Genomic DNA, 23,125 nt, shown 5'->3' with positions numbered 1-23,125 from the left:
CTAGACATTCACAGAAAGACAGACAAGATGAAAAGGCAGAGGGCTATGTACCAGATGAAGGAACAAGATAGATAAAACCCCAGAAAAACAACTAAATGAAGTGGAGATAGGCAACCTTCCAGAAAAAGAATTCAGAATAATGATAGTGAAGATGATCCAGGACCTCAGAAAAAGAATGGAGGCAAAGATCGAGAAGATGCAAGAAATGTTTAACAAAGACCTAGAAGAATTAAAGAACAAACAAACAGAGAGGAACAATACAATAACTGAAATGAAAACTACACTAGAAGGAATCAATAGCAGAATAACTGAGGCAGAAGAACGGTTAAGTGACCCGGAAGACAGAATGGTGGAATTCACTGCAGCGGAACAGAATAAAGAAAAAAGAATGAAAAGAAATGAAGACAGCCTAAGAGACCTCTGGGACAACATTAAACGCAACAACATTCACATTAGAGGGGTCCCAGAAGGAGAAGAGAGAGAGAAAGGAGCAGAGAAAATATTCGAAGAGATTAGAGTTGAAAACTTCCCTAACATGAGAAAGGAAATAGCCACCCAAGTCCAGGAAGCGCAGCGAGTCCCATACAGGATAAACCCAAGGAGAAACACGCCAAGACACATAGTAATCAAATTGGCAAAAATTAAAGACAAAGAAAAATTATTGAAAGCAGCAAGGGAAAAACGAAAAATAACATAAAAGGGAACTCCCATATGGTTAACAGCTGATTTCTCAGCAGAAACTCTACAAGCCAGAAGGGAGTGGCATGATATACTTAAAGTGCTGAAAGGGAAGAACCTACAACCAAGATTACTCTACCCGGCAAGGATCTCATTCAGATTCGATGGAGAAATCAAAAGCTTTAGAGACAGACAAAAGCTAAGAGAATTCAGCACCACCAAACCAGCTCTACAACAAATGCTAAAGGAACTTGTCTAAGTGGGAAACACAAGAGAAGAAAAGGACCTACAAAAACAAACCCAAAACAATTTAAGAAAATGGTAACAGGAACATACATATCGATAATTACCCTAAACATGAATGGATTAAATGCTCCAACCAAAAGACACAGGCTTGTTGAATGGATACAAAAACAAGACCCATATATATGCTGTCTACAAGAGACCCACTTCAGACCTAGGGACACATACAGACTGAAAGTGAGGGGATGGAAAAAGATATTCCATGCAAATGGAAATCAAAAGAAAGCTGGAGTAGCAATACTCATATCACATAAAATAGACTTTAAAATAAAGAATGTTACAAGAGACAAGGAAAGACACTACATAATGATCAAGGGATCAATCCAAGAAGAAGATATAACAATTATAAATATGTATGCACCCAACACAGGAGCACCTCAATTCATAAGGCAACTGCTAACAGCTATAAAAGAGGAAATCGACAGTAACACAGTATTAGTGGGGGACTTTAACACCTCACTTACACCAATGGAAAGATCATCCAAAGAGAAAATTAATAAGGAAACAGAAGCTTTAAATGACACAATAGACCAGATAGATTTAATTGATATTTATAGGACATTCCATCCAAAAACAGCAGATTACACTTCCTTCTCAAGTGCGCATGGAACATTCTCCAGGACAGATCACATCCTGGGTCACAAATCAAGCCTCAGTAAATTTAAGAAAACTGAAATCATATCAAGCATCTTTTCTGACCACAAGGCTATGAGATTAGAAATGAATTACAGGGAAAAAAACGTAAAAAACACAAACACATGGAGGCTAAACAATACGTTACTAAATAACCAAGAGATCACTGAAGAAATCAGAGAGGAAATCAAAAAATACCTAGAGACAAATGACAACGAAAACACGACGATCCAAAACCTATGGGATGCAGCAAAAGCGGTGCTAAGAGGGAAGTTTATAGCTATACAAGCCTACCTCAAGAAACAAGAAAAATCTCAAGTAAACAATCTAACCTTACACCTACAGGAACTAGAGAAAGAAGAACAAACAAAACCCAAAGTTAGCAGAAGGAAAGAAATCATAAAGATCAGAGCAGAAATAAATGAAATAGAAACAAAGAAAACAATAGCAAAGATCAATAAAACTAAAAGCTGGTTCTTTGAGAAGATAAACAAAATTGATAAACCATTAGCCAGACTCATCAAGAAAAAGAGAGAGAGGGCTCAAATCAATAAAATTAGCAATGAAAAAGGAGAAGTTACAACAGACACCGCAGAAATACAAAGCATCCTAAGAGACTACTACAAGCAACTCTATGCCAATAAAACGGACAACCTGGAAGAAATGGACAAATTCTTAGAAAGGTATAACCTTCCAAGACTGAACCAGGAAGAAACAGAAAATATGAACAGACCAATCACAAGTAATGAAATTGAAACTGTGATTAAAAATCTTCCAACAAACAAAAGTCCAGGACCAGATGGCTTCACAGGTGAATCCTATCAAACATTTAGAGAAGAGCTAACACCCATCCTTCTCAAACTCTTCCAAAAAATTACAGAAGAAGGAACACTCCCAAACTCTTTCTATGAAGCCACCATCACGCTGATACCAAAACCAGACAAAGATACTACAAAAAAAGAAAAGTACAGACCAATATCACTGATGAATATGGATGCAAAAATCCTCAACAAAATACTAGCAAACAGAATCCAACAACACATTAAAAGGACCATACACCATGATCAAGTGGGATTTATCCCAGGGATGCAAGGATTCTTCAATAAATGCAAATCAATCAATGTGATACACCATATTAACAAAGTGAAGAAGAAAAACCATATGATCATCTCAATAGATGCAGAAAAAGCTTTTGACAAAATTCAACACCCATTTATGATAAACACTCTCCAGAAAGTGGGCATAGAGGGAACCTACCTCAACATAATAAAGGCCATATACGACAAACCCACAGCAAACATCATTCTCAATGGTGAAAAAATGAAAGCATTTCCTCTAAGATCAGGAACGAGACAAGGATGTCCACTCTCACCACTATTATTCAACATAGTTCTGGAAGGCCTAGCCACGGCAATCAGAGAAGAAAAAGAAATAAAAGGAACACAAATTGGAAAAGAAGAAGTAAAACTGTCACTGTTTGCAGATGACATGACACTATACATAGAGAATCCTAAAAATGCCACCAGAAAACTACTAGAGCTAATCAATAAATTTGGTAAAGTTGCAGGATACAAAATCAATGCACAGAAACCTCCTGCATTCCTATACACTAATGATGAAAAATCTGAAAGAGAAATTAAGGAAACACTCCCATTTACCACTGCAACAAAAAGAATAAAAGACCTAGGAATAAACCTACCTAGGGAGACAAAAGACCTGTATGCAGAAAACTATAAGACACTGATGAAAGAAAGTAAAGATGATACCAACAGATGGAGAGAGATACCATGTTCTTGGATTGGAAGAATCAATATTGTGAAAATGACTATACTACCCAAAGCAATCTACAGATTCAATGCAATCCCTATCAAATTACCAATGGCATTTTTTACGGAACTACAACAAATCATCTTAAAATATGTATGGAGACACAAAAGACCCCAAATAGCCAAAGCAGTCTTGAGGGAAAAAAAACGGAGCTGGAGGAATCAGGCTCCCTGACTTCAGACTATACTACAAAGCTACAGTAATCAAGACAATATGGTACTGGCACAAAAACAGAAACATAGATCAATGGAACAAGATAGAAAGCCCAGAGATAAACCCACCTATGGTCAACTAATCTACGACAAAGGAGGCAAAGATATACAATGGAGAAAAGACAGTCTCTTCAATAAGTGGTGCTGGGAAAACTGGACAGCTACATGTAAAAGAATGAAATTAGAACACTCCCTAACACCATACACAAAAATAAACTCAAAATGGATTCGAGAACTAAATGTAAGACCGGACACTATAAAACTCTTAGAGGAAAACATAGGAAGAACACTCTTTGACATAAATCACAGCAAGATCTTTTTTGATCCACCTCCTAGAGTAATGGAAATAAAAACAAAAATAAACAAGTGGGACCTAATGAAACTTCAAAGCTTTTGCACAGCAAAGGAAACCATAAACAAGACGAAAAGACAACCCTCAGAATGGGAGAAAATATTTGCAAACGAATCAACGGACAAAGGATTAATCTCCAAAATATATAAACAGCTCATGAGCTCAATATTAAAGAAACAAGCAACCCAATCCAAAAATGGGCAGAAGACCTAAATAGACATTTCTCCAAAGAAGACATACAGATGGCCAAGAAGCACATGAAAAGCTGCTCAACGTGACTAATTATTAGAGAAATGCAAATTAAAACTACAGTGAGGTATCACCTCACACCAGTTAGAATGGGCATCATCAGAAAATCTACAAACAACAAATGCTGGAGAGGGTGTGGAGAAAAGGGAACCCTCTTGCACTGTTGGTGGGAATGTAAATTGATACAGCCACTATGGAGAACAGTATGGAGGTTCCTTAAAAAACTAAAAATAGAATTACCATATGATCCAGCAATCCCACTACTGGGCGTATACCCAGAGAAAACCATGATTCAAAAAGACACATGCACCCCAATGTTCATTGCAGCACTATTTACAGCAGGTCATGGAAGCAACCTAAATGTTCAACGACAGACGAATGGATAAAGAAGGTGTGGTTCATATGTACAATGGAATATTACTCAGCCAAAAAAGGAATGAAGTTGAGTCATTTGTTGAGATGTGGATGGATCTAGAGACTGTCATACAGAGTGAAGTAAGTCAGAAAGAGAAAAACAAATATCGTATATTAATGCATGTATGTGGAACCTAGAAAAATGGTACAGATGAACCGGTTTGCAGGGCAGAAGTTGAGACACAGATGTAGAGAACAAACGTATGGACACCAGGGGGGAAAACCGCGGTGGGGTGGGGATTGGTGGTGTGCTGAATTGGGCGATTGGGATTGACACGTATACACTGATGTGTATAAAATTGATGACTAATAAGAACCTGCTGTATAAAAAAAAAACTAACTAATACTAAACTTCCTTTGGGTTATTTGTATGGAAATATGTTAATATAAATGTTTCAGACATTACATGAAATTCCTAAAAATCTTATATGTTCTGGTATAATGTTGTAAGTCATAATTCTAGTTATTACTTTAAAATGTATATCTCAGAAATAACTAAATTTCCTTGTCAATTGCATTATTATGAACTTTCATCAAATCTTTAACCGAGGTCATTTTTAAGTCTTTTGTCATTTACAGACAGTTCTGGGTTTACTCTGACGCTTTTGCAAAAATGTTCCTATAAAAGGGTTTCATCTTCAAGGAATTCATGGAAAAGACTCTGACAAGTACAGGTTTCTGGTAACTGTACTGCTGAACTGAATGAATAAGCATTTTCAGAACTCTAATGGAAAACTGATGAACTCATAAAAGTGCTAACAAAAGATCAAGATAAAAAAAAAATTTATTACATGGGACTGAGTGAACTGATGAGGTTGATTATAATTTTTGTGACTTTCTGTTTGAATAAAAAAAAAAAAGTTAAAAAAAAAAAAAGTTCTAAAATTAGATCAGGGCGATGGTGGCACAACTCTGTGAATATCCTAAAAGCCATCGTATTGTACCCGTTAATGGGTACACCCCATGGAATATGGATTATGTCTCACTAAAGCTGTTATTAAAAAATAGTAACATCTTTTCTTCTCAATCAGAAGGGATAAAAATCAACCCTATTTCTTCAGCATGATCAAGAGATCACTCTCAGTAAGAAAAATAAAGCCAAACAAAAGGCTTTAAAGAAAATACATACATCGTGCACATGAAATAGTGGGAAAGGATTTTCCAAGTGAAGTTTGAACCCTAGAGCTAGAAAAAGCCAAGCGGCAAGTGGCACTCGTAGTAGCCACGACGACGGTCAGGACAGACGCTGCAAGGTGAGAGCTCGGACGTCCCCCCGCACCAGCCACGGGGCTCCCAGCCGTCCCCCCACACCAGCCACGGGGCTCCCAGCCAGGACCCGCCCCTGCACCCACCTCCGACTGTTTCACCAGCAGCTCCGACCACTTCTGCCACAGGGGACACTTGTCCCTGTCCTCAAACGTGGTCTCATTGGAAGTCCAGCAGCACTGCTCGTGGCTGTACCAGAAGGCCGACAGGCAGATGCCCTCCTTCAGGTCTGTCATCCAGTCGACGGCAAGATCGATGACCCCGGCCAGGGTGCCTGGAAGAAGCAGCGAGAGCCACTCAGAGGGACGGCCGGCGTGGGCCAGGGCAGCACGTGCGCCCGGAGGGCCAGGCGGAGATGCCCGTGCCCCGGGCTGCCACGCACCCAGGAAGCCTCTTTCTTCAGTCTTGAGGTCACCTGAGCGAGTGGCGGGGCACCAGGTGTGGCAAAGGTGGTGCCCAGCCCAGTGAGACACAAAGGCCAACGATACGCTGTCCTCGGGCGGCTTTGATCGGGCGGGAGGGAGAGACCCGCAGCGCTGAGCCCACCGCAAGCCCCTGGGGCCGAGCGGCTTTCAGAACCCAGCCCTTCTGAATCTTAGAAACAGGGTACCTACACCCTATACATCATGTAACCCCCTCAGCGGCTTCTGGGGCAGGATGCTGGGATCACACACATGAGTATCCTCCAGGAAACCTGACAACTCAAGACAGAACGGAGACAAAACGATTTACAACAGCCTCGCCACCGAAATAAAGTTTTGCCACCAAATGGAGTCCAGCTTGAAAAATCTCACTTGTTAGAACTTTCTGGATTTTTAAAAAATTGTGGATAAAGGACAGAGGAGCTACATAAGTAAATAACTACTTTAAAGGCCGATAGAAGTGGGATAAAATCGAGTATGCAGTGGGTCAGAGAAGGCCATTTTAGGTCTCCTTCTAGAATAACCCATTCCAGTCTTTTACAAAGGCAGGGAATACTTTTGGGCTACCAAACTTTTCACACTTTTACTGGATCCTCATTACAACATCAATTCCCCACCGGCATCAACACCAAAGGCAGCCATACGCCAGCCTCAGGCGACCTGGCCTTGCCACTCTCCTGGTTCCATCAGCAGTCGCCCACTGTTCTAGCCAGAACACCTGAATCCTCAGCAGTGCGCAGGCTCTGACCGCCGTTCCCACGTTTCTCTCCAGGCTCCTCTCTCCCCATCACGAATCCCACACCCTGCCCACACAGTGTTCCTTGGCACACCAGGCCCTCCTCTCTGCACCGCCTCAGATAGCACTGTCCTCCCCCAACCCGGCAAGCTCCTATTTATCTTCCAGGTGCTGGCATTTATATCACCTCCTTCAGGAAGCCTTCCCTGATTTCCTAAGTCTGGGCTAAGTATACTTCCCAGGCATTCTCCCATCACCATACTTACCACATCCTGATATGATCAGTATTTATATATATGTGTATACACACACACACATCCCACACATGCACACACACACACTCCAACTAGTCTATAAGGGTGGGGGGAGTCTCTTGTCTAGTTTGTGTGCCACGGTGGGGATCAAACCAGGTGTCTAGACCCTGTGTCCCCTTTAAGTGGGCAAGGGCCATTGTTGTATTCATGTCAGGTACATAGCTGGAACTATACATCCATGTTGAATGAATGAGAGCAACAAACGAATGAAAATCAGAAAACTCAGGTCCGTCCATTCACTCAAGGGCTATTTATTGAGCACCTACTTACTACGTGCCACGTACTGTTCCACACCCTGGGGTACAGCAGTGAACACAGCAAACTCAGGTCCCTGCCTTCATGGAATCTCACCTTGGGCGAGAAGACACTAGACTGAATAAGTAAGTAAATGAGGGGCTCCAACAGAAGGTGGTAGGTGCTAGAGAGGAGAATACAGCACGTTCCAATGGCAGCCATTTCCTACAATGGTGCAGGAGAACGGTCGGACAGGTCCTCAAAAAGTTAAGCAAGGAGTCACCACCTGACCAAACACTTCCATTCCTAGGCATCTGCCCGCGAGAAATGAAAACATATACCCAACACAAGACATGTACGCAAATGTTCACAACAGCATATTCACAAAAGCCAAACAGTTGCTGAACGGAGAAACAAAGTGTGGTCCACCCACAATGGCAACAAAAAGGAATGAAGTACTGACACACGCGACAGCATGGATGAACCACGGAAACGTTATGCTGTAAAAGAGGCCAGTCACAAAGGACCATATGTTGTATGATTCCATTTTATGAAATGTCCAGAATAGGCAAATCTACAGAGACAGAAAGTAGATTAGCGGTTGCCCAGGACTGAGAGGAGGCTAGGGGCACTGGGGCTGATAGCTAAAGGGTAGGGAGGTTCTTTGGGAGCTGATGAAAATGCTCTAAAATTGACCTTGGTGATGGTTGCAAAACTCTGTGAATACACTAAAAACCACCAAGTTGTACACTTTAACTAGGTGAACTGTTTGGTATGTGAGTTATATCTCAATAAAGCCGTTACATACATACACACAAACATACATATAGTGGGCGCGGGCGACGAGGCTCAGAGAGGGAGAGACGTACTTCTAGAAAAGGTGGTCAGAGAACACCTCAAGCAGATGACATTTGAACAAAAACTGCCTTGTGTGGAGCAACAGCGACACCCAGTGGTGGCTCCTGGTTAATGCCCTGCAGAGGAGCCGCAGCTTTTGGGCCTCTCCGTCTTGGGCGTCAGAATATAATGTCTGGGCTGCCACTAAGGAGGGGACAGGCCAGACAGTGGGACCCCTGGGGCTCGCCACTGGGGAACGGGAAGGTGAATGGGGCAGTTTTCTGGCTTTTCCTTCATCCAGATCAAAAGAACACTTTAGCCACCTTCACTGCCAAGATCACCCCTTTCTTGCCTCCCTCCTATATTCACCTGCTGATGTGACCATGGGATCGCCCTTCTCCAGTGGTCCTCACCCCTGGCTGCACATTAGAATCACAGGGGAAAGGGGGCTTTACTCACTGCTAGGGTGTCATCTCCAGGGGTACTATTTAATTGAAGCTTGGGCAGCAGCATTTTTTTTTTAATTCCCCAGGTGATTCTTCCTGAAAGAACTGATGGAAATCGGATTAACAGTGAAGCCCGATGGTCGGTATCTGACTTGTTAAAGACAGCCCGACAGGGCTCTGAGATCAGTTGATAAATCTACGCTGTGTGACTCCAGCAGGATGCCAAGACATCTACTCTGATTCCTTCATTTCCCGTACTCATCCCTTCTTCCCAGGAGCCAAGAATAACACAGGGTACAGTTTTATAAATCTATTCTAAAGAAAGACATCAAAATTCGCAGCAGACTACCCTCCCCGCCCCCCGCCACCTACCTTTAAAGGTCTTCACAGAGCCAGACGAATGGGTGGCGAAACGCCGTATGTCCATGAACTCGAATTCCCTCCCAGCATTGCTGCCAACATACACCCGGCGCGCCGCTGGGAGGGGAAGGACAGGGCGCGGGGGATGGGCGGGCAGCTGCGGTGACCGGAAGGAGAGGACTGCCCCTTCAGCTCTCTCCTGGGCCCTTCAGCACATGCAAGGCAGAGGGAGTCCCTCCCTGGCAACCAAGCCCCTCCTACCACTGTAGATGTAACGAGTGACAGGGCGGCCAGAAATCCAAGTCCTCTAATCACAAAATCTTACTCTATGCCCCGCAGGTGCTCTGCAAGTAGGTACTATATTCAACCTGTATCGCACAGCCATTCTCTAATCAGTCCTATCACCACAACTAGCGTGTTACTACAGGCAGGGGGGTTTTCCTAAGGGAATCTCTTTAGCATGATCAAATTTTTTTTCTTCTTAGACATTAACCTTCACAGCCTCCTAAAAGGAAGTAAGTTTCAGGAAACAATTTCCACGGAGGGCTGGTGCATTTGCTATTAAAAGGGGAGGTGTCCCCTCGAGATACTCGTTCGTTCACTCTGGAAACAGCTACTGCTCACAAACACGGTGTTGGGATTATACAAATGAAGGACACGGAGTCCCTGAGGGCCAGAACAACCCATGGGCTGGAGGTACCTCCCCCGGGCCTACCTCAGACCCTGTGGTGTCTCGCGTTACAGTGAGCGTCTCTCGATGTTTACAGTTCATCTCAGGGCCTGCCGGTGTTAGTAAAGGCCAGTCTCATAGGATGTTTTATTTTTAGAGATCAACATGTTCCCGTCCTTTCTCGCCTTCTACGTGGTCAAGTACTATAGAATGTGAAATGTGTGCCTTCAGTAAAATCCAGCATGGCAGTAAACCTCTGTACAGTGTGGAAAGGGCCAACCCGCTCTCTCGGTACCGCTCTCCAATGACCGCACCTGGGCCCGTCCGTGCCTTGGGGCCTTCTTGCTTTACTGATGATAGATTTATGTTAAGTGCATCGTCGTGTATTGTGCTCCTAGGTATTTGAAGGAACAACCCCCTCGCATGAAGGACAAGAGAAACGCCCCACGTACCCGCCAGCAGGCCGATGAGCAGCATTACCGCCCATCCCGACCAGGCGTCCAGCAAGCTCTTGATGAACTCCCATATGGACTCCTTGCTCTTGCTCGTTATCTAGAAACAGAAAGACATCGGAGTTGACGTGGATACACCTTCCAATTCATGCTTCCTTCTCTGAAACTGTTTCCTCAGGACACACGGCGATTGAGAAAACGAATATAATGAAGCAACTAGACTGCCACTTACGTGATTCTTTCAGTTACCTAGCACAATGGTTACATGGGCTTTCTAGTTCACAGAGCTATAAAGATGCCATAATAGTCTCCAAAGAATCCAAAAAAATTCACTTAATTAAAAAAACCTCACTAAGTGTGATTTGATCTTTGACTATTTCAAAGCCATTCTGAAGGAAGACATCACTTCGGTGTCACCGTTTTGAATACAAATCATTATTTTAGCTTAAATCATAAGGTCTGTTCACAAAAGACCCTCTTCGACAAAGACTTCATTTCCTTCTTTCATTTTCCAGGCTACATGTTAACAACAAGAATGAACTTACTTTCTCTTTCTTTCTTCCTTCCTTCCTTCCTCCCTCCCTCCCTTTATGGCTGCGTTGGGTCTTCATTGCTGTGCGAGGGCTTTCTCTAGCTGTGGTGAGCAGGGGCTACTCTTCGTTGCGGTGCGTGGGCTTCTCATTGCGGTGGCTTCTCTTGTTGCGGAGCACGGGCTCTAGGTATGCAGGCTTCAGTAGTTGTGGCTCGTGGGCTCAGTAGTTGTGGCTTGCGGGCTCTAGAGCGGAGGCTCAGTAGCTGTGGCACACGGGCTTAGTTGCTCCGCGGCATGTGGGATCTTCCCGGACCAGGGCTCAAACCCGTGTCCCCTGCATTGGCAGGTGGATTCTTAACCACTGCGCCACCAGGGAAGTCCCAAGAACCTTTTTTTTAATTTAAGTATAATTGATTTACAATGTTAATTTCAGGTGTACAGCAAAGTGATTCAGTTATACCTATATATATATATATTCTTTTTCAGATTCTTTTCCATTATACGTATTACAAAATATTAACTATAGTTCCCTGTGCTATACAGTAGGACCTTGTTGTTTATCTATTTTGTATATAATAGTGTATATATGTTAATCCCGAACTCCTAATTTATCCCTCCCCCACCCCCTTTCCTCTTTGGTAACCATAAGTTGGTTTTCTATGTCTGTGAGTCTATTTCTGTTTTGTAAATAAGTTCACTTGTACCATTTTTTTAGATTCCACGTATAAGCAATATTATATGATATTTGTCTTTCTCTGACTTAACTTCACTCAGTATGATAATCTCTAGGTCCATCCATGTTGCTGCAAATGGCATTATTTCATTCTTTTTTATGGCTGAGTAATATTCCATTGTATATGTGTACCACACCCTCTTTATCCATTCCTCTGTCAGTGGACATTTAGGTTGCTTCCATGTCTTGGCTATTGTGAATAGTGCCGTTAGCTTTGTGCAGTGGCAGTATCACAGCCAATGAGGTTTATCCGAGGCGTGATTACTGCTAATTGTAAATAGTGCTGCTGTGAACGCTGGGGTGCATGTATCTTTTCGAGTTAGAGTTTTCTCTGGATACATGCCCAGGAGTGGGGTTGCTGGATCACATGATAACTCTACTTTCAGTTTTTTAAGGAACCTCCATACTGGTCTCCATAGTGGCTGTATCAATTTACATTCCCACCAACAGTGTAGGAGGAGGGTTCCCTTTTCTCCACACCCTCTCCAGCACTGTTGTTTGTAGATTTTTTGATGATAGCCATTCTGACCGGTGTGCGGTGATACCTCGTTGTAGTTTTGATTACCAGCAAGAAGGCTCAATGAGCCAGCCTGGATCACGCTTTCCAGGCAGATGGTTACATCTAAACACGTTGTAAGAGGACCCCTCTGCCTCCCTGTGTTAACAGAATCGTACATTCCTGAGATCATCATTCCCCTCATGACCCTTCAGAGCAAGGGCTGGCAAACATTTCCTGTAAAGAGACAGAAAGTAACTATTTTCGGCTGGGCAGGTCAGATGGTCTCCGTGGCAACTACCGGACTCTGCTGCTGTAGCACAAAAGGAGCCATATGGAGCATGCGCATGCGCGGGCGGGGCTGCGAGCCAAGGAACCGGCGCAGAGCCGGACACGCGCTGCGCTGGATTTGCCCGAGGGCCACAGTCCACGACCCCTGCTCCGGACGGAAGGGTGCCCCAGCTCCCCCGTTCCTCCAGGTCGGAGCCAAGCGGCTGCGTCAGCTTCTCGACGCTACCTCGCTCCCTACACATCTCTCTGCCTCCTTCCCTGTCAACCTGCGTGAAATGATGCGACACAGTCACACTCTCGACGGCACTGCCCCCTCGGCGCACCCTCGGAAGCTGCTCTCCCTCGGTCGCCGACAGCCCCCTCGCGGCTGCTTCGTCTCCGACTTGACCCCTCCGTGGAGGGGGCCCCGTCCTCGCCACTCTCTCCCCCTTTCACTTGTGGCCACTCTGCTGGCTGCCCTCCTTCACCTCTACCTGCTTCTTCTAAGCATCGGTCACTGACCCCCCAGCCCGCCCCCCGGAACCCGCTAAATCTTGGCACTGCTCCGGGGCCCAACTGCTCCTGACCCCTCTCTCTCCAGACCCAGGCCACCTGGGCCGCTTCTAAAGCTTCAGCGCCCACTCGCACGCCAAGGACCCCCCGTGCTCCACCAACAGCCCTGACCCTGCCCTTGAACTGCACAGGGTTCTCTCGCCTGCCGACCACCTCCAGCCACAGGCTGGACAAACGGCTCAGACTTACAGCGCCTGAAACCGAACTCAGTGGCCTCCCCCTGAAATCGGCCGCGTCCCTTTTCTCCCCTCTCGTCGTCCAAGGCATCACCCTCTTCTGACCACAGCCAGGGCGTCATCCTGGCCCCGCTACCCGCCTCCATCCTGGCAACGGCTCCTGTGAAGGACCTGGACCCCAAGCCTCTCTCCGTCGGCACTTCACTGCCCTCTGACAGATCTTCTTCCTCTTTCTCCTGAGCTCATTTCCAAGCTTCCTGTTTCTCCCCTGGCAGTGCATCTCTCTTGTATCCTGTGGCCATGAAAAAGAAATCCAGGGCTTTCCCGGTGGCGCAGTGGTTGAGAATCCACCTGCCATTGCAGGGGACACGGGTTCAAGCCCTGGTCCAGGAAGATCCCACATGCCGCAGAGCAACTAAGCCCGTGAGCCACAACTACTGAGCCTGCGCTCTAGAGCCCGTGAGCCACAACTACTGAGTCCGCGTGCCTAGAGCCCGTGCTCTGCAACAAGAGAAGCCACCGCAACGAGCAGCCCATGCACCACAACAAAGAGTAGGCCCCGTTCACCACAACTAGAGAAAGCCCACGCGCAGCAATGAAGACCCAACGCAGCCAAAAACAAACAAACAAACAAACAAGTAAATAAGTAAATAGGAAATCCAGGGACTTCCCTGGTGGTCCAGTGGTGGAGAGTCCACCTTACAATGCAGGGGAAGCGGGTTCGATCCCTGGTCAGGAAACTAAGATCCCACATGCCGTGGGGCAACTAAGCCCACGCACCACAACTACTGAGCTCGCGCACCTCAACTAGAGAGCCCACGTGTCATAAACTACAGAGCCCACGTGCTCTGGAGCCTGTGGGTCACAACTACAGACCACAACTACAGAGCCCACGCGCCCTGGAGCCTGTGCGCCACAACTAGAGAGAGAAAACCCGCCAACCACAACTAGAGAGAAGCCCACGCGCCACAACGAAAAGATCCCGCACGCCTCAACGAAGATCCCGTGTACTGCAGCTAAGACCCGCCGCAGCCAAAAATAAATAAATAAATAAATAAATAATAAAATAAATTAAAAAAAAAAAAGGAAATCTAAACTCCTCTTCATGGTCTACTCAGTCGTTCCCAACGCGGCCCCATTGCCCACGTGCCCGGACTCATCTCTAGTCCTCCCCTTCCGTGAATCTGCCACCAAACCTTAGAGCTCCTTGAACTGCCTAAATGTGCCATGGTCTTTCATGCCTCTGTGACCTAAAAAAGAGCCGCTCCTGATGAGAATCCTTTCCCCTTCCTCTGCCTGGCAAATTCTTAGTCATCCTTCAAGACCCCACTGAAATCCCACCCTCTCTAAAAACTCCCTCCCTAACCATCCCTCCTAAATGATCCCACAGCTCTTGATACATAACTTTACTGCAGCCCATAAAAATATATATTGATTGCCTACCAGAGGCCAGGCACTGTAATATGTGCTTTCATACACACACAGCCCCATTTAATCTTCTGGTATAATTAACTCCATCCTTACAGATGAGAAGATGGGGTCCAGAAATGGCACCCCAAAAGTCAGCCAGCCTAAAGGTGTCAAAGTCAGGATGTACCCGATCTGTCTGGTTCCAGAGCCCCCTCCTTGCCCTCCACACACCTCTGTATGACACAGCCTTCCACCCAAAGCACCTGGTATTATAATTACCTGTCCACATCTCTGCCTCTCCCACTAGCCCTTCTCTTCTCTAGAACCTAGCTCAGCACATAACACATGAACCCAAGCTCTAGCTCAGTGACTGTCCGATGAAAGCATGGCCCAGCCCTCCAAAGGGATTCCCCTCAAAGTGTCCTTATGAACAGCATGTACCTTTCTGTGTCTGTCAGTGTCCCGTGACTTCTCCCTCAGCCAGTCGATGGTGTGGAAGTCCTCATACGTCCCCACATCAGGGAATGGCTCGTCAAGGAAATCCATCAGGTTTCCAGAGCCACTCATCGTTCCTGCATTGACCATGCTACTTACACCTGGGAGAGAAAACCTGTCGTTAAAAACGTAAGCAGAACATCTGCACAGACCTGGAAGAACAATCCACATGCGCTATTTTCTTGCACAGGAAAGACATTTCAGCATAGGCACCTCTGCTGTGATGAAAGATACATATAGTCTGTCTTAGTGAGCACAGGCTGCTATAACAAAAATACCATAGACTGGGAGGCTTATCGACAACACATATTTATTTCTCACAGTTCCGGAGGCTGCGAAGCCCAAGATCAAGGCACTTAGAGATTCAGTGTCTGGTGAGAGCCCACTTCCTGGTTCACAGATGGCCATCTACTCACTGTGTCCTCGTCTGGTGGAGCTCTCTGGGGTCTCTTTTACAAGGGCACTAATCCCATCCATGAGGGTTCAGCTTTCATGACCTCATCACCTCCCAAAGGCCCCTCCTCCCACTACCATCACATTGGGGATTAGGTGTCGACATATGAATTTTGGGGAGACACAAACGTTAATTTCTCTTTTTTTAACTTTTTATTTTATATTGGAGTATAGTTGATTAACAATGTTATGATAGTTTCAGGTGTACAGTAAAATGATCCAGTTATACATACACATGTATCTTTTTCCAATTCTTTTCCCATTTAGGTTGTTACAGGATATTGAGCAGAGTTCCCTGTGCTATACAGTAGGTCCTTGTTGGTTACCTGTTTTAAATATAGCAGGGTGTACATGTCAATCCCCAACTCCCTAACTATCCCTTTCCTCCACCCTTCCCCTCAGTAACCATAAGTTCACTCTCTAAGTCTGTGAGTCTGTTTCTGACAAATGTTACTTTCTTATTATTTGTGGTAGTTATGTGCTATAAAGTCACCATGGCCACCGAATTAGTGAGTACTAAATCACCGTCCCCAAGAGAAATACAGGGTTAGGTTCCTTCGAGCCTCTGGTCACAACATTTTCATCAACCAATCGGTATACAACCTTGTTTTGTGTGTTTCAGTTTAAAGACACCTTATCAAATATATGTCATTGGTTCATCCACACTGAACTCACAGCCAACAGCACCGTCGCTCACGCTGCAGGAAGCTTGTCTAACAAACATATTTTCTCCATAAGGCCCAGCACGGCCTTCCCGTGCTTAGAAACACTACAGGCACTCCTGCCCTGCATTTCAAGGCCACTGGAAACAGCAAAATTACCAATAAAAAAAGCACAAAAATGCGAAAAATATGGCACTAAAGAGACTGTGAAAAGAACACTTGTTTCTGGTCTTGGAACTGAAACAAGACAGCAGAGCACCGATTTCTCCAACCTCAGCTAGGATCGTGCATTTCTGGCAACTCAGACTTTTTGAGTCTCTGCAGCGCACTGTGCGAATGACCGGGCAAGCGCCCCACGTATTGCTCTGGATGTTACAAATACATTTTAGTGAGCAGGCAAATTCACAAATACAGAACCGCTCATAATGAGGGTCAACTATATCCATTTCTGGAAAACCTCACATTCTGCAAAAGCAGGGCATCAAGATGAGAGGCCTGGGGGAAACAGGGTTGAGGCATACCACTCAAAACCAAATCATTGTAGTCAAACCAGTAACCGGTTCTCCTGGGAGATAAAGCGGACCACTGAGTCAGACGACCTCTGTGGTTGTCACTGCGGATAGTCAAGATGTACAGCAACAGCAGAGTGAAAATGCTAAGACTTAAACTCACTGGTGGGAGGCAAGGTGACCCACAGAGGGAGTGGTCCTCTGCACCGGGGGTGGGGGGGATGCCATGGGGATAACAAGGAGGCAGGACAACCTGCCACGTGAGCCATGCTATGGTCTGAACGTGTGTGTCCCCCCACCCAAATTCATACATTGAAATCCTAACCCCCAAAGGATGGTATTAGAAGGTGGGGTCTTTGGGAGGTGATTGGGTCATAAGGGCAGTACCTTCAAGAATGGGACTAGTGCCCTTATAAAAGAGGCCCCAGGGAGCTCCCTTGCCCCTTCCACCATGTAAGGACACAACAGGAAATCTGTGACTGGAAAAAGAACCATCACCTGACCACTCTGGCACCCTGATCTCAGACTGCCAGCCTCCAGAGCTGTGAGGAATAAATGTCTGTTGTTTATAAGCCAACCAGTCTGTGGTATTTTGTTATAGCAGCCCGAACAGACTAAGACAAACCAAGAGCCATGCCAGGCTGGCAGCACACTGCCCCGGGCAAGCAGCCCTGAGTGCGGGCCCTCACTTCTCATCTTCCTTAAAATACAGTCAAAAGGGTGCCTGCTGCCAGGGCAGTAGCAAAGTGGAGGATTTCTTCCTTTCCTGCCTAAGATAACAATTCCACTCACATTATTCTGCCTCCCCTTGTCTGGAAAACAATCTCAAATAAACCAAGACATCTTCCATGTTGCACCACCATCAGAACCTGATTTACAGATCACACAGGAAATAATTTGACACGGAGAAAACGCTTTGCAGCAGGATCAATGCTCACCACCAGTTAGCAAGAAAAATAATACACTCTTACAAAGACAAGAGGTTGGAATAAGCACTAAATCAAAATTTCTTTGGCAAAGAGCATGGAAATTTGAATTATAGGACGGGAACCACAAAAGTGCCGGAATAAGATGGTTAAAGAAGTGAAGGGTAGTTATTAAAATATTTGAGCATAGGCTTCTCTCAATGGCTTTATGTATTTTTATATCTGGAGGACTCAACCACGACCTGACAAAACTGCATTTTGATCAAATTGAAAAGTCGCTACAGGCAAAGGGGAGTAATCACCTTACAAGCAATAAAATGGCGATAGTTATTGATTTATTGACTGTCTGTGCAACTTTGTTACTTTAAAACTTTAAAAGTTTGAAGTCTGAGCCATGCCAAGCTGAAAACTATACCCACTGATGAATGCCCAGGGAAGAATCATATTGCAGAAGTCAGTAGCAACCAATAATAAAAGGGAAGGAATAAAATTAGAAAGCAAAGATTTCATTTTCATTTCTAGAAAAACAAGATGGTAACAGCCTTGTATTATATGCGGTAAAGAAAATCTCTGATGGGAGAAAGAAGATGGCAGGCTGCTGACCCACAATGGGTAGCCCGCGTAAGAAAATCCAAGCCAGCAGATCGAAGAATTGCAGAGACTTGGACATTCTGTTAAAAAGAAGTTCATGTTACCTGAAATTTAACCAAATCTCTAGTCAAGCAACAACTCCAGGCAATAATGATTGAAACAAAAAGTCACTCTGGAGAACAAATGTATCTTTAAACTTTGATGGAGCATGTCATGGTCCTGACAATCAAACGCATAATTGGTAAAGGAAAACAAACATGATCTAATCCGTAGATCTAATTGGAGGCTTTCCTTGGGGGCCCAGAAGGAGGTGGTGACTTCGCTTCTGAAGCTCGGATTAAGAAAGACAGAAAGAGGGCATCCAGGTCAGAAATAATGGAAAGAGGGAATTCCCTGGTGGTCCAGTGGTTAGGACTCTGCACTTTCACTGCTGAGGGCAGGGGTTCGAACCCTGGTCAAGGAGGTAGGATCCCACAAGCTGTGTGGCGGGGCCAAAAAATTTAAGAAAAGAAAAGAAAAATGGAAAGAATTCTATCTGGGATCCATTGGGAGATATAGATGGATAAGAAATGAGAATCCAGCCAAACACAGGAACAAAAAGGAATGAACTCCAAGGACTTGACGAGAAATAAACTTAACCTGTGTTAAGTTCAATATGGCACCCAAAGTGATGCAAATACTGCTGACCCTTGAACAACACAGGTTTGAACTGGGTGGGTCCACTTATACGTGGATTTTTTTCAATAAATATCATACCTGTATTTTTGTTTTACAGATGTTTACCTATGTGAGGGGAAAAGTTTGTGTTCGATTAGAGAGCCCAATATGTGGAATCACAAGAACCAGGGTTTGAGTCCTGATTCTATCCGGACTGTTTCAGCTTCTTGCCCTTGGGTGAGTCATTTATCAATTCCTTTGTTTTTGAGGCAGTGAGAGCAGGATGTGGATTTTCGACTGCGCTGGGGGTCAGTGTCCCTAACTCCCACGTTGTTCAAGGGTCAACTGTAGTCATCTGCACCTTAGAGGAGAGCCCATGGTTTTATTTCTTCTCCCCAATAATAAGAGCACTTCTGCTGGCAGATGACACCTCTGCTTATGATTTCAGGAAGGACAGCATCCTAGATCAGGCATCTGAGATTCCTACCTGGTCTGGATCGTCGAGGTCAGAGCACAGCAAACTGCAGCTTGTGGGCCAAATCCGGCCTGCTGCCTGGCTTTGTAAACAAGTTCTAGCAGAACACAGCCATGCCCGCTCATTTACGTATTGTCTACGGCTGCTTTCACATCGCAACGGCACAGTTGAGTAGTTACGACACAGGCCAAATGGCCCCAAAAGGCTCAAATGTTTACTATTTGCCCATTTACAGAAAACGTTTGCTGACTCCCAATCTACACAGTGGACTGAACACAGAAACAGCTCAGATTCTCTACCTGTCCCTGCATCTACAGCATTTTCAGTGGGACCTGGCAGCTCCTCTTCATTAAGAGGTAGAGTCTATTTCTCCGGCTCTTGAATCAGGGCTGGCCTTGGGACATGCAGTGGAAGTGACAGCATGCACGTACTGAGTCTAGACCCCAAAGGCGACGCGGCCTCTGCTTTCTTCCTTGGCCTTCTGCCATGAGCAGAAGCCTAGGCTAGATGCTGGAAGATGAGCGACCACATGGAGTCAAGGTGGGTCATCTCAACTGAGGCCATCCTAGATCATTCAGGCTCGCCAAGCACAGATTCATGAGTGAGCCCAGCCAAGAGCAGCTGGGTTTGACCCAATCAAACCACCCGGCTGACCTGCAGACCGTGAGAAAAATGAATGGTTATTGTTTTAAGCCACCGGGTTTTTTGGAAAGGGTTGTCATGTAGATGTAGCAGCACCATAACAATGCCTAACAGGTATGACTTACGAGGGCTCCGAGGGAGAGGAGAAATGAAGATGGCTAAGTTAGCTGCAAGGGAGGAGGACTGGGCCAGCAACAGACGACATAACTGGCAACAGAGACAGGATGGAATCGAACTTCACGCTGGAGGGGTCCATCCTGAAAAAAGAGCCTCTCTCTTACACAACCATATTTACCTACAAAGGGACTCTGGAAGACACAGGGACACCTAGGTCTTTTATCCAATCCTTAAAGGCAAGAAAGGATCTATCTATAGAGTATGAAGGTAGTTGTGGGCTTTTCATATTCAACAAAAGCTATCCTAGCTTGTTGAATGTTTTTAATCACGAAAGGGTGTTACATTTTGTCAAATGTTTTTTCTGCATCTGTTAAGATGTAATTTTTATTCTTCATTCTGTTAATGTAGTGTATCACATGGGTTGATTTTCAGATGTTGAACCATCATGGCACCTAGTGATAAATCCCATTTGGTCATGGTGTATGGTCCTTTTAATATGCTGTTGAATTCAGTTTGTAATATTTTGTTGTGGATTTTTGCATCTATACTCATCAGGGATACTGGTCTCCAATTTTCTTTTCTTGTAGTGTCTTTTTCTGGCTTTGGTATCAAGGTAATGCTGGCCTCATAAAAGAGTTTGGAAGTGTTCCCTCTTCTTCAATTTCTTTTGGAAGAGTTTGAAAAGAAACTGAATTAATTCTTCTTTAAAAATTTGGTAGAATTCACCAATGAAACCATCTGGTCCTGGGCTTTTCTATGTTGGGAGGTTTTTTGTTTTTGTTTTTTAATTTTATTTATTTATTTATTTATTTATTTATGGCTGTGTTGGGTCTTAGTTCCTGTGCGAGGGCTTTCTCCAGTTGCGGCAAGCGGGGGCCACTCTTCATCGCGGTGCGCGGGCCTCTCACTATCGCGGCCTCTCTTGTTGCGGAGCACAGGCTCCAGACGCGCAGGCTCAATAATTGTGGCTCACGGGCCCAGGTGCTTCCGCAGCATGTGGGATCTTCCCAGACCAGGGCTCGAACCCGTGTCCCCTGCATTGGCAGGCAGACTCTCAACCACTGCGCCACCAGGGAAGCCCTGTTGGGAGGTTTTTGATCACAAAGTCCACCTCTTCACTAGTTACAGGTCTGTTCACATTTTCTATTTTTCATTATTCAGTCTTGGCAGGTTGTATATTTCTAGCCATTTATCATTTTTTTCTAGATTATCCAGTTTCCTGGTGTATAATTGCTTATAGTAGTCTCTTATAATCCTTTTTATTTTTGTGGCATCAGTTGCAATGTCTCCTGCTTCATTGCTGATTTTATTTATCTCAGTCTTCTCCCTTTTTTTCTTAGTCTAGCTAAAGCTTTGTCAATTTTGTTGACCTTTAACAAAAAGATGGTGCTATTTAACAAAAAATTGATGTTAACACCAACTCTTAGTCTCATTGATTTTTCAACTGCTTTTCTATTCTGTATTTCATTTATTTCCCCTAATCACTATTATGTCCTTCCTTCTGCTAACTATGGGCTTGGTTTTTTCTTTTTTTGGTCATTGAGGTGTAAAGTCAGGTTGTTTATTTAGAATCTTCTTTTTAAATGTAGGTGTTTATCACTATAAACTTCCCTCTTAATACTGCTTTTGCTGCATCCCATAAGTTTTGGTATGTTGTGTTTTTGTTTTCATTTGTCTCAAGATATTTTCTAATTTTCCTTTTGATTTCTTCTATGACCCACTGGTTGTTCAAGAGTACATTGTTTCATTTCCATATGTTTGTGAACTTTCCTATTTTCCTTCCGCTGATTTATAGTTTCATTCCATTGTGATCAGAGAGCATACCTGGTATAATTTCAATCTTCTTAAATTTGTTGAGACTTATTCTGTGACATAACATGAGGTCTATCCTGGAGAATGTTGTGTGTGCTTGAGAAGAATGTGTATTCTGCTACTGTTGGGTGGAACATTCGACAAATGTCTGTTAGGTCCACTTGGTCTATACCATTGTTCAAGTCCTCTGTTTCTTCTGGCCATCTTGCTCTCTTTTGGTTGTCATTTGCATGGAATATCTTTTTCTGTCCTTTCACTTTCAGCTTCTATTTGTCCTTAAGTCTAAAGTGAGTCTCTTACAGCCTGCATAGAGTTGGATCTTGGTCTTTTTTTAATCCATTCAGCCACTTGAAGTCTTTTGATTAGGGAGTTTAATCCATTTACATTTAAAATGATTACTGATAAGGAAGATCTTACTACTGCCATTTTGTTCATTGTTTTCTGCCTGTCTTGTAGCTCTTTTGTCCCTCTCTTCCTTTCTTGCTGTCTTCCTTTGTGTTTCATTTGATTTTTTTCTTTGGTAGGAACATGCTTTGATTCCTTTTCATTTTCTTTTGTGTATCTTCTATAAGTATTTTCTTGTGGTTACCATGGGGCTTACATAAAACATAGTGATAAAAATTTATTTTAAGTTGATAACAACTTACTTCAATCACATACAGAAACTCTACACTTTTACCTCTCCCCCCATACACATTTTATATTATTGATGTCATGAGTTACATATTTTTATATTGTGCATCTGTTAATATATTTTATAGGTATAGTTCTTTTTTATACTTTCTTTTTTTAACTTCTATACCAGAATTCAGTGATTTACACACCTCCACTGCAGCATTACAGTATTCTGCATTTGTCCATATGATTACCAGCGAGCTTTAGACTTTCAAACGTTTTTGTGTTGCTGTTTAGCATCCTTTCATTCCACCTCAAAGGACTCCCTTTAGCATTTCCTATAAGGCACGTCTAGTGGTGATGAACTCCCTCAGCTTTTGTTTATCTGGGAGTCTTTATCTATCCTTGATTTTGTTAAGGACAGTTTTGCCAGATATAGTATTCCTGGTTAGCTGGGGTTTCTTTTTTTTCTTTTTTCCAGCACTTTGAATATATCATCCCACTCCCTTATGGCCTGCAAGCGTTCTGCTGAGAAATCCACTGACAGTCTTATGGGGGAGCCTTTGTATGAGATGA

General features: G+C 44.2%; 1 protein-coding gene and 1 pseudogene across 2 annotated transcripts in view; one reads left to right on the top strand and one right to left on the bottom strand.

Annotated features, from left to right (window-relative positions):
- The window catches only part of CLCN4 (chloride voltage-gated channel 4), an 82,158-nt gene that overhangs the window by 28,416 nt on the left and 30,617 nt on the right, over nucleotides 1-23,125 (bottom strand). For both annotated transcript variants that reach the window (XM_068533242.1, XM_068533241.1), the window contains exons 2-4: nucleotides 15,037-15,191; nucleotides 10,406-10,505; nucleotides 6,021-6,208 (exon numbers count right to left, since the gene is read on the bottom strand). In XM_068533242.1, coding sequence (XP_068389343.1) covers nucleotides 6,021-6,208; nucleotides 10,406-10,505; nucleotides 15,037-15,180 — 432 coding nt within the window. In that variant the 5' untranslated portion in view covers nucleotides 15,181-15,191. The remainder of the gene's footprint in view (nucleotides 1-6,020; nucleotides 6,209-10,405; nucleotides 10,506-15,036; nucleotides 15,192-23,125) is intronic.
- Nucleotides 11,881-12,003, top strand: LOC137757492 (U4 spliceosomal RNA; annotated as a pseudogene).

This window comes from Eschrichtius robustus, chromosome X (genome assembly GCF_028021215.1).
Source record: "Eschrichtius robustus isolate mEscRob2 chromosome X, mEscRob2.pri, whole genome shotgun sequence".
Taxonomy (NCBI): domain Eukaryota; kingdom Metazoa; phylum Chordata; class Mammalia; order Artiodactyla; family Eschrichtiidae; genus Eschrichtius; species Eschrichtius robustus.
The sequence above is the reverse complement of the archived record's forward strand: the minus strand, read 5'-3'. Positions and strand labels throughout refer to the sequence as shown.